We start from the raw sequence: 11,644 nt of genomic DNA on the forward strand, positions 1-11,644 counted from the left end.
CGTGAGTTCGAGCCCCGCGTCGGGCTCTGGGCTGATGGCTCAGAGCCTGGAGCCTGTTTCCGATTCTGTGTCTCCCTCTCTCTCTGCCCCTCCCCCGTTCATGCTCTGTCTCTCTCTGTCCCAAAAATAAATAAACGTTGAAAAAAAATAAAAAAAATAAAAAAATAATAAAAACATGCAAAATACTAATAAAATAAAATATGCAAAATACTATAGCCAGTTTTTTAAGAAAATCAGCCAAAGTTAAATTCTGTTCACATTGTAGCTTTGTTCATTGCTAGTGATGCTCTTACTGAGTTTTAAATGCATTAACCATAGTCGGTAGCCTTAACATAATCTCACCTGGGTCTCATAGCTCATGAGACTCAATTGCATTACCTGTGTTGGTTTAATTTTGTCTTGAAAAGAAGGGGCTGGTTCTTTGGGTTGCTCAGAACTCTATTCTGTACTTCTGTGGGACCTATGCTGGGACAAATGCTTGACAAATGCTCATCTGTGGGTTTTACTCAGTTCTTAGATGGCCATCACTTGCCGTTATACCTTAAACTTAAGGGAAAGGTACCTGAAGACATCTTCCCAATACTTTCTCTGTAGGGACTCCTTTTTTTTTTTTTTCTTTTAATGGAAGGTGAGAAAATTCAGAGCAAGGACTGCTACTATTGAAAGAAACTTTGACTTACTATGGTTTTATTGTCTAACTTCATGATCATTTACATGTACATTGCGTTAATAAGTGTAAAATTTGTAAAACTTGACATATTTTAAATTGGGTTGTAGAACCTTGATCTACAGGCCATTTCTTGTCCTTAGCTCACCTCACCCACACTAAAGTATAACACTGCATTTGTCTCTGGTATAAAAGCAGAAATTTTAACCTTTTTTAAGCCAACGAAACTGTTATTTAAACAGGAATGTTATAAAGAAACCCAAATATGTCAATCAGATACAAAGCTAATTTATCTGATTAAAAGTGGATTGTGGCTGACCTTTGCCCAGTTACTTGCTCACCCTCTTACATGTCTGCTTGTGCAAAGAGTTCAGAGCAGGCCTGGATAATCTTTAAGGAACATAAGCCTGAGATTAGGGCACCAAGGGAAAGGGAGTACCACAGTGTTTTGCCCTAGGATCATGCCCTTAACTCTTTCACTGCCACACTTGAGTGTAGTAGATTGTTTGTAATTGTCTTTATCTGCCATGTTGCAGTTTAATGTGTGTGCACTGTTAAACTATCTTTTTTCTTGGGGCGCCTGGGTGGCGCAGTCGGTTAAGCGTCCGACTTCAGCCAGGTCACGATCTCGCGGTCCGTGAGTTCGAGCCCCGCGTCGGGCTCTGGGCTGATGGCTCAGAGCCTGGAGCCTGTTCGGATTCTGTGTCTCCCTCTCTCTCTGCCCTCCCGTTCATGCTCTGTCTCTCTCTGCCCAAAAATAAATAAACGTTGAAAAAAAAATTTAACTATCTTTTTCTTTGGTATAGTGAGTGCCTTAGGTTTAAATTTGGTTTGAAGGTGTCATCAAGAAATTACATTTGTTTCTGACTTATGGTGTGAGTTTCACTTTTGTAGAGAGTAACACCAGCTGGCATTAAGTATGCTCTGATTTGTGTGAAGCATCCTTAAGCTCTTTATTTTAAGCAATGGAAAGGTGAGAGGGGGCCATCATTGTTGGGTTGTGTTGAGGGCATCAGTTGGCTTAATCCAGCTGTGCTCCAGAGAGTGCAGTTTTAAAGTCCATTGATACAGCAGAAAAAACTAGAAATGACTATGTGAGAAGTACTTAATAAGTGTTAGTTATCTCTTTTACTTATGTTGTAGCCCAAATACTGATTTTCCTAACAGTTACCTATGTTGGCAGTTCATTCACCATAAAGCCTCTAACACAGCAGTTTTCTGGTGACAAAACCTTCATAAGTCACACAAAAAATTACACCTACACAAAATTTTGAACATATTATCAAGGAGTTCACAGATACCCAAGTTAAAACTCCTGTTTTAGATCTGAACAGGGAATACAGTGCTGTGACTATGATTAATAGGTACTTCACAGCTTATTATGAAGTTGTAAGACGTATCTGTTTATAATCATCTTATTTCCAAAAAGGAAAAGTCATTTGCAAATATGGTCCATCTGCCATGCAATAGATGAAAAACAAAAATTGAGAAACGTCAGCTATAGGGAAAACAGGGATGGATAGGACGATTACAGGCAATACCAGAGACATAATAACATTTTCAAATCCCTGGCCTAAGTAACGACAAGGTGTGACAAGAGTATTGACTTGTATTTTAGATCTTCTGGGCCTTTTCCCAGTATTTTTCTACTCTGTATGTTGTGCTCTTTTTTGATGCAAATATTTCTTTGTCATTTTCCTTTTTGCTTTTTTTTCTCTTCCCTCTTTTCACTGACCTTTTTTCATGTAGTCCTTCCTCTATCTTCCTTACTGTGCCCCTCAAACATAATGTGACACCAGTGTCTAAATATTTTATTTTTATGTGTCCTCTGTTTTTGTTTTTTAAATCAATTAAACTTTGCCTCCCTCCAATGCCACCCCCAACCAGAATTATTGTTTTTTTACATTTCATGTGGTCCATTTTTACTTTTTCTGATTCATGTTTAATGAGTAAGCATTTCCCCTCTTGCTTTTAAATTATGTTTCTGATTATTATATTGGACATTACTACTAAATTAATATAATAATATTTCAAAAACTAATCTTTTTTTTAATATTCCAGGGAGAAAAGTGTAATTAAAAGAAGATGTGATATGATGAAAAATGAGATTTTTGGTACTGTAGTTATACATGTAGCTCATACTTCATAGAAGCTGTATTTATGCTTTTGAATAAATTTATATTTCAGTATATTTAAAGAAAGTTCTTCCGAAAGTCTTTTTCTTTTGCGGAATTAGTTAATTTACTCATTAATCATTTTTGGTTTACACTTGTACTTTCCTTGTCTTTGTTTTTATGTAAAAATCACTGCTAAAATGCTGAATAAGTACATTAATCATTATCTTTTCAATTTAGATTACATATATTTGCTTATTGTTCTAGTAATACTTATTTTTGTTTTTATTATTTATTTGTTTATTTAATAGGCTCCACATCCAGTGTGGAGCCCAGTGTGGGCTTGAACTAAGACCCTGAGATCAAGACCTGAGATCAATGACCCTGAGATCAAGAGTTGGGACTCTTAATCAACTTTATTTTTCAATAAGTAATATGAATAAAACGTCCTCGCCACAGGTTCATAATTGTACTAATAAGGCTGGCTTTTGTTGAGTGTTTGCCATTTATAGTCCACTATTCTAGGCACTTCCTATTTGTCAAATCATTAAATCACATAATCTTATTTTATGATGGTATCTACTATTATTCCTGTTTACAAGTGGAATTATTTAACATAATGACACAAGAATGTGTTCCAAATAAACTGATTTTCTAAGTCTCGTGAGATGGGTTGGGGTTAGTGACCCCTATTGTATACCTGGCCAGCTTTTGGTAGAATAAAAATAATGGAGCAAAATTAAGATGACATATTTTAAACCCTCAAATTTAAAAACCTCTCAAGATTGCCAAATATTTTATCCTTAGAATGTTAGAATGTGTCCTTAGAAAAGAATATGGAGTTAATTTTTTCTAAAGGTAACATTAAAGCCATTAACGTTGACAGTACACTTGAATAACACTAATGAGAATTGTAACTTACTTGTCAGGAATCGAATAAAGTTTATCCTTTTTACTTCTACCTACTAGTGATTTGACTCTAAGAGTTAAATTACTAATTCAGTCTTTTAGCCAGACCCTTATTTCCCTTTCCCCCACGTTTCTACCATGTGCCGTATAACTCTTGTTCATGGACTAGTGAGCATTACTGTGTAGTCACGTTGTACATCGCACCTTCATTAATTTTTAGTTTCCGTCTGAGCTGGACTCTTATTTTTTGACAAACTTTAACCTTTTTCCTCCTACCTTCCTTCTCTTCTCTTGACAGGTATATTAATATTTATATTTTCAACTACCCCCTTTACTACATCTCCTATACTCTAAAGAAATAAGTTAGCCACTTATTTCATAGGAGATCATCAGGTCCAATCTCCCTCAATTTCCTTTATGTATCCCTGGATACTATTGATTCATTCATCCCTGGCTACTTAGTTTAAGCAGGGTCAGGGTCCTTCCTTAAGAATTTTGAAGCTGAGGAACACCTAGGTGGCTCATTTGGTTAAGCCTCTGAATCTTGATTTCGTCTTAGGTCATGATCTCACACTTTGTGAGATCGAGCCCCACAATGGGCTCTGCTCTAACAGTACAGAGCCTGCTTGGGAGTCTCTGTCTCCTTTCTCTCTCTGCCCCTCCCCTGATCACTGTCTGTCCGTCTGTCTCTCTCTCTCTCTCTCTCAAAATAAATAAATTAAACTTAAAAAAAAAAAGAATTTTGAAGCTGAAACTGCAAACAAATTCCACTGCATGCCTGAACGATAAAATACAAGACTCCCGAGCTCTTTATAGCCATCTTTCCTACCACGTGGGCCAAAGCAGCAATGCAACTAGCCTGGAGAAAAGAGGAGTAAAAATGAAACAAACCTACCAAAAGGAACAAGAAAAAGAATAACTGAAGATCTTGGTTTCACATGATTTTGAGACTCAGCCACATTATTGAGACATCACAATATTCTTATAGTAAGTCCTTTTATAAAGCTAGTTCAAATTGGATTCCTGTCGCTTGCAAGCAAAAAAGTGCTAACCAATGTACTTTATCTTTTTTTTTTTTTTTTTTTTTGCCACCAAATTTCTTAGAAAAAATAGTTTGTATTCACTGTTTTACTCTTTACTTCCAACCCAATCCTTAAACTAATACAATCTGGCTTTTACTACTCTGTTGCCATACCCAGTGTCCTATTTTCATTCTTTATTTTGATATTTTGTATTGTTATCTCTTTGACTCCAGAACACTGCCAGTCTTTCCTGATTCTCCTTTTAGAAACAAATAGCTGATCTTTACATAATACATACTATTATGCATATGCCAGGCAATGTTGTAGACACTTTACAAGTATTATTATATTTGTAAAGAGGAACAAGGATAGCAACAACCTATGAGGAAATATCTTTCAAGGAGGTCATGCAACACAATACCGTAGTACCACATGAGATAGATGTAAGATAGTTTATTGAGGAAAAGTTTACAGAGAGGGCAGTAGTAGAGGGCACACAATCCCTCAAACTCTCCGATCCTACACAGCTTAGGCATAGTCTGCATATACTGTGTTCAAAGTTCCAGTGGAAAGGAACCCTGCCTCCATAAGAGTCTACATATTTATTATTGGGCTGAGATAGGGAATATTTATGTAGCTGTGCACTAATGGAAACTTATTTGTAGATGGAGTAGCCTTGTTAGGGGGAACCTTTCTGTTCCTCTCTTAAGCTAGCTCAAATTTGTTGATCCAGCTGCCTTTTCTGCTACTAAAAGTTTGAGAGGACAGGAGATTGGAGGCAGAATGAGCCTCTAGAGCTATTGTGATCATTTCTCATTAGGAAGGTGCCAGTATTTATCACTGTATTTTATAGAAAACAGGCACGGATGGGTTAAATAATTTTTCTCATGGTCATGTAGCTTTATAAGTATAACAGCTGGGATTTGAACTGACTCAAGAGTCCATGCCCTTAACTGCTAAAGCACATTGCCTCTTTATATTGCCTTTTACTTCTTTGAACATCCATTCTTAGTATTCTTGTCTGCCTACCTATAACATATTGGGATTCCCTAGGTTAGTTTCTACCTTAGATCTCTCTTCTACAGGTATTCTTCTTAGATTAGTTCATCCAGTACTATTGCTTCAATAATAATCTTTATGGTAATAACTTCCAGATCTGTATCTCCATCTTTTCCTTGCAACAGATCTGTATTTTCAATTGCCTATTCAGACAGTTCCCTGGATATCCTATAGAGTTTTTTTTTTTTTTTCTAACAAAACTTTAGGGCCGCCTGGGTAGCTCAGTCAGTTGAGCATCCAACTTCAGCTCAGGTCATGATCACACACAGCTTGTGGGTTTGAGCCCTGTGTCAGGCTCTGTGCTGAAGCTCAGAGCCTGTAGCCTGATTTGGATTCTGTGTCTCCCTTTCTGTCCCTCCTCTGCTCATGCTCTGTCTCTCACTCTCAAAAAATAAAGAAAGAAATAAAACATCAAAAAAATTTTTTAGAAAATCTTAAATTTATCCAAAACCAAACTCATGATAGTTTCTCAAAATTTACCTGTTCTGCTTTCCTGTTTTCCTTTTTTTGTTAGGTGTTTGCTTATTTTCCATCATCATTCACCTAGTTCTTGCCATCAAAGATGACCTGGTGGCTATCAGGTCATTCTTTTCCCTTTCTACAAAATATAGACTATTACTAGACTATTCTGTTTCAGCCATCCATACCTGTAGGATCTTGTTATCATGTGTTCCACCTCCCACTCTCTAACAACAATCTCTTTCAGCTCTCTCATTCTCTAATACCTGTTGATATTTTTCCACATTAAGAACATATTTCCATTTAACATTTTTTTCTATAATATGGAATCCTCTCATAGAGGTAATTTACTAATGTGGTTGAGAATGTGGACTTTGAGTAGGAATCTTATACATCCAGCCATGATAGAATAATTGGTATTGGTCTTGCCCTCATGTCCTCCACAATTGTAACAGTTTATTGGAAATGAAAATCAGCTTGAAACCATATTAATAGAAAATGTCAACTCTAACAGAGAAACATGGTTGAATAAGTATGAACAGAACAACCAAGACAATGTGAGTCATTATTAAGAAGAAAAGAAAGATGGGCATCTGAGTGGCTCAGTCATTTGAGCATCTAACTCTTGATTTCAGCTCAGGTCATGATCCTAAGGTTGTGGGATTGAGCCCTGCATCCTTCTCCACACTGAGTGTGGAGCCTGCTTGGGATTCTCTGTCTCTCCCTCTCTGCCCCTCTCCCCTGCTCATGTTCTCTCTACAATAAATATACATTTTAAAAAAGAAGTAAAGAGCAAACAGGACAGGAAAAAATTTTAGAAAAGTATGAAAAAATATATCAAATTTGGTGTGGAAAAATAAATGGACAACCTACGGGCCCTCTAAGTTCAGCAAACCCTAAGCAGAATAAATACAAAGAATATCATACTTAGGTATACAGTAGTGAAAACTCCTGAACACTAAAGAAACAAAGAAAATCTTAAAAGCAAACACAGAAAAAAGTCTAAGAAGCAAAGATCCAAAAGAAGACTGATTTCTGACCAGAAACAGTGAGACACACTTTAAATATAAAGACGATACTGATTGAAAGTAAAAAGGATTTAAAAAAAAAAAAGCACCAGGCAAACAGCAGGCAATTTCTGACAGACTTCAAAAAAAAAAGTATTGGTGAAGATAAAGAATGATGTTTCATAATGGTAAAAGGACCCTTTCAGTAGGAAGACATACTCCTAAATGCACACCAAATAATCTTCAGAACACATGTAGTAAAAACTAACAAAACTAAAGGGAGAAACAGAAAAATCTACAATCACAGTGGGAGTTTAACCTCCATTTTCCAATAACTTAAAGAATAAGAGACAAAAAAAAAATGATACATACTTGAACAAAACCATCAACTAACTTAACTGAATTTAAAGAATACCACTCCTAGCGGCTGCAAATTACACATTCCTTTCAAGTGTACATGAAATGTTGACAGATCATATGCTGGGCCACAACTTAGGTCTCAATAAATTTCAGAAGACTGAAATTCTACAGAGTATGTTCTCTGACCACAGTGTTCTTAAATTTCCATAACAACATATCTAGAAAATCTAGAAAATTATGTGGAAATTAATCTTGCCCATAATTCTTGGGTCAAAGAATGTATAAAAAGAGAATTTAGGTATTCTCTTTGGTAATAAAGACACAAAAGTTAAAATTTGTGAGATGCAGCTAAAGCAGCTTAATTAGAGGGAAATTTATAGCTTTAAACACTTTGTAATTAATTTATAAATAATCTGTAAAGAAAAAGGGTTTAAAATCAGTGGTCTAAATTACCACCTCAAGAAGCTAGAGGACAAAAAAGAGCAAATTAAACCTAAAGTAAATAGAAGGGGAAAAAATGAACAAAAATCAGTAATATGGAAAAAAGAGAAAATACAGCTAAAAGTTGATTCATTGAAAATAATAATAAAATTCATTGATCTAGGAAGGCTTATCAAGACAGAATAGAAATAACCAATATTTTGAATGAATGAAAGAGGGGCTGAATATGACAATAGATCCTACAGACATTTTAAAATATGATTAAGGAATCTTAAGAACCCCTGAAACTCTGACAATGGAGGGGAGAAAAATTTGCAGATTACTTTGTGAGGCCACCATAACAATGATACCAAAATTTAACAAGAACAGTACATGAAAAGAAGATACCCTTGTGAATATAGACTGTAGGTCAGAAAATTATAAGCCCTCAAACCAAATGTGGCTTTCCTGTCCCTGTGATTGAAAACAGTTTAATTATATATTGCCTATGGCTTCTTTTACATTATAGAGGCAGAACTAAATAGTTGTGACAAAGACTATATGATAGGCCACAAAGTCTAAAATATTTACTATTTGGCCTTTAAAGTTTGTGGACCTCTGACATAGACACAGAAATTCTCAATGAAATATTAGCAAGCAAAACCCAGAGATATAAGAAGGTTACATAATTACCGAATGACTCTTACGCCAGTAAGTCTGGACCGGCTTACTTAAAAATAATGTAATTCATAGGATAAGCAAAATAAAGGGAAAAAACCACACTTGTCTCAAAAGATGCAGAAATAGCTTTTAACAGCCATTCAGAGCCTGGCTCTGTTCCCAATTCACTTTGTCACTTGAGGCAAATTACTTAATCTCTCTGTGTATTTGTTTCCTCAATTATAAAGTAGAATAATGTTACCTACCTCAAATCGTTATGAGTATTAAACAAGTCAGTACATTAGAATAATACCTGGCACAGAGTAAGTGCTCAGTAAATGCTAACTGTTGGCTGCTGTGATTATTCATTTTCTTCTTCAGCTTAGATATGATGGAGTATCACTTCAAATCACTCCATTGCCAATATCCTGAAGTTTTTGGTCTTTTAGTTACATGGAAAAACTACTGAATTTATTAACTGCCCTTTTTCTCCTTATACTTAAGTCATATATTGTTAGAGAAAAGCATACAACCATGTTGCGGTGAGGACTACTGGTTCTTCACTAAAATAAATTATTTTCCTTTTCCTGTAATTACAGAGTTTTAGCTGGGCCCATGGGCAGTCACTGTATTTCCCAGTATCTCCAATGAGTAAGTTCTCACCAGAAGAATACAAGCAAAATGATGTGTACCACTTCAGTCTTGAACACTTAAGTATTACATATGTGCTCTTCCAAGGTCTTTCCCTTTCCCTACAGCCAAAATTGCCTGCATCCCAACTTCAACCATGCATGTGAAGAAAATACCATTGGGAATAGCAAAAACAAAAACAAAAACAAAAACAAAAATAATAGAAGCAACATAGGTGTCTAAGTGATCTGGAGCATTCTCCTTGGCTATTACATGAGAGAAAAATAAAATTCTATTTAACCCACAGAATTTTGAACATCTCTTTGTAAAATATCTTAACATACACATTTGTGATTGTACACCATTGCATAAAAATCCTTCTTGGTATTAATATTTATTTCTACCTGGGTCAAATCTTCACTACTTCTCATAAGTCCGTTAAAACACCCACACACAGATACACACAGTGAGCATATGATTTCACCTCATGCTTCAAAGAGAATGACTGCCAAGTGTCCATCAATTGGTGAATGGATAAAGTTGATGTGTACATATATACAATGGAATATTATTCAACCATTTAAAAGAATGAAATTTCGGGGCGCCTGGTTGGCTCAGTCGGTTAAGCGTCCGACTTCAGCTCAGGTCACAATCTCGCAGTCCGTGAGTTCGAGCCCCGCGTCGGGCTCTGGGCTGATGGCTCAGAGCCTGGAGCCTGCTTCCGATTCTGTGTCTCCTTCTCTCTCTGCCCCCCCCGTTCATGCTCTGTCTCTCTCTGTCTCAAAAATAAATAAACGTTAAAAAAAAAAGAATGAAATTTTGCCATTTGCAATGACATGAATGGAACTAGAGAGTACAATGGTAAGCAAAATAAGTCAGAGAAAGACAAATACCGTGATTTCAGATATATGTGGAATTTGAGAAACAAAGCAGCAAAGGGACAAATAGAGGGAAAAAAATCAATAAACAGACTTAATTATAGAGAAGTGATGGTTAGCAGAGGGGAGGTGGGTAGGATGATGGGTTAAACAGGTGATGAGGAATAAGGAGAGCATTTGTGTTGAGCACTGGATGTTGCATAGAAGTGTTGAATCACTATATTGTACACCTGAAACTAGTATTGTGGGGAATAAGCTTAGGAATTCCCTAAGCTTGCACCAATGGGTTAACAAGGAATAAAGAAATAGCCACAGGATGAATGCATCCAAGATTAGGTAAACAGGGCAAAGGTCCCCAGTATAGGACAAAGGTATAGGAATAGGAAATCTTAGGATGAAAACTTACAAGATTAGGTATTCAAGGCGGAAGCGCCCCCTAACTTAGTACAATAGCAGAAAGCTGCTTTCACAGGAAGGACCAAAATAGGTAAACAGGTAAACAGCGCTATAGACCGCACCAAGTTGCCTGGAGTAGAGCTAATTAGCAAAAGAAAAGTACGTTGTTGACCCTGAGGTAGTATGCTCTGTCTTTCTTGTCCCCTAGACAAGTTTAGGTAAACAGAGGTGGTACCTCATGCCTGCTATAAACAACCATCTGCCTAGTACCAGGATTTAGTTTTGTACTGACCCAAATCCCTAACACTGTGTATCTTCAAAAACCCCCTTTCCCCCACACCCATGAGTTAATGTTCATGGTTTCATTGTTTCTGTGTGCATGTCCATCACGCTTGTAAGCCTTCTGATCCTAATAAAAACTGAGCAAGGACCCTTACTCAGAGCTTTTGTCTCCTCCCGAACATTAGCCTCTCTTGCATTTTAATCCTGTGTCCACTCTCTTGCTGGACAAGAGGGAACTCCAGACCCAGAACCTATGACATAATATAATGTGGGGAATAAATTTAAGAATTCTCTGAGCTTGCACCAAGGGTTAACAAGGTTTAGGGCAGAAAGCCGCCATAGGGTGAAAGCACCCAGGATAGACGAAGCATAGAGTAGAAAGCCACTTACACAGGATGAAAGCATCTGAGAATAGGTAGAGGCAGAAAGCCGCCACAACAGGGCAAAAGCACCCAAGATTAATCATTAAGTAAAACAAAACAGCTTCTACAGGGTGAAAGCACCCAGAGCTAATTAGCAAGAAATATGCCTTGTTAACCCTGAGGTAGCATACTCTGTCTTAGCACCTAGAAAAGTTAAGATCAACAGACATGGTGCCTGGTGCCTGCAGTAAACCCCAACTGCTGGCACTGAGATTTTGATTTGTCTTGACCCTAACCCCTAACACTGCATTGAAACCTCTTTTCTCTCACACACATGAGTTAATGATCACTGTCTTATTGTCTCTTTCTGCACATCCATCACATATGTAAGCCTTCTGATCCTAATAAATATGGAGAAA

At 36.8% G+C, this 11,644-nt stretch overlaps 1 protein-coding gene across 2 annotated transcripts in view; it reads left to right on the plus strand.

The window, feature by feature from the left end:
* The window catches only part of CCDC18 (coiled-coil domain containing 18), a 115,798-nt gene extending 106,309 nt beyond the window's left edge, over positions 1–9,489 (plus strand). The window contains exon 29 of one of the 2 annotated variants that reach the window (XM_030326761.1): positions 9,277–9,489. In XM_030326761.1, coding sequence (XP_030182621.1) covers positions 9,277–9,474 — 198 coding nt within the window. In that variant the 3' untranslated portion in view covers positions 9,475–9,489. Of the gene's footprint in view, positions 1–2,728; positions 2,804–9,276 lie in introns of those variants that run through there. The other variant, XM_030326762.2, reaches the window with a different exon arrangement.
* Positions 9,490–11,644: the final 2,155 nt, after the last annotated feature.

The sequence above is a fragment of the Lynx canadensis genome, chromosome C1, assembly GCF_007474595.2.
Source record: "Lynx canadensis isolate LIC74 chromosome C1, mLynCan4.pri.v2, whole genome shotgun sequence".
NCBI lineage: Eukaryota > Metazoa > Chordata > Mammalia > Carnivora > Felidae > Lynx > Lynx canadensis.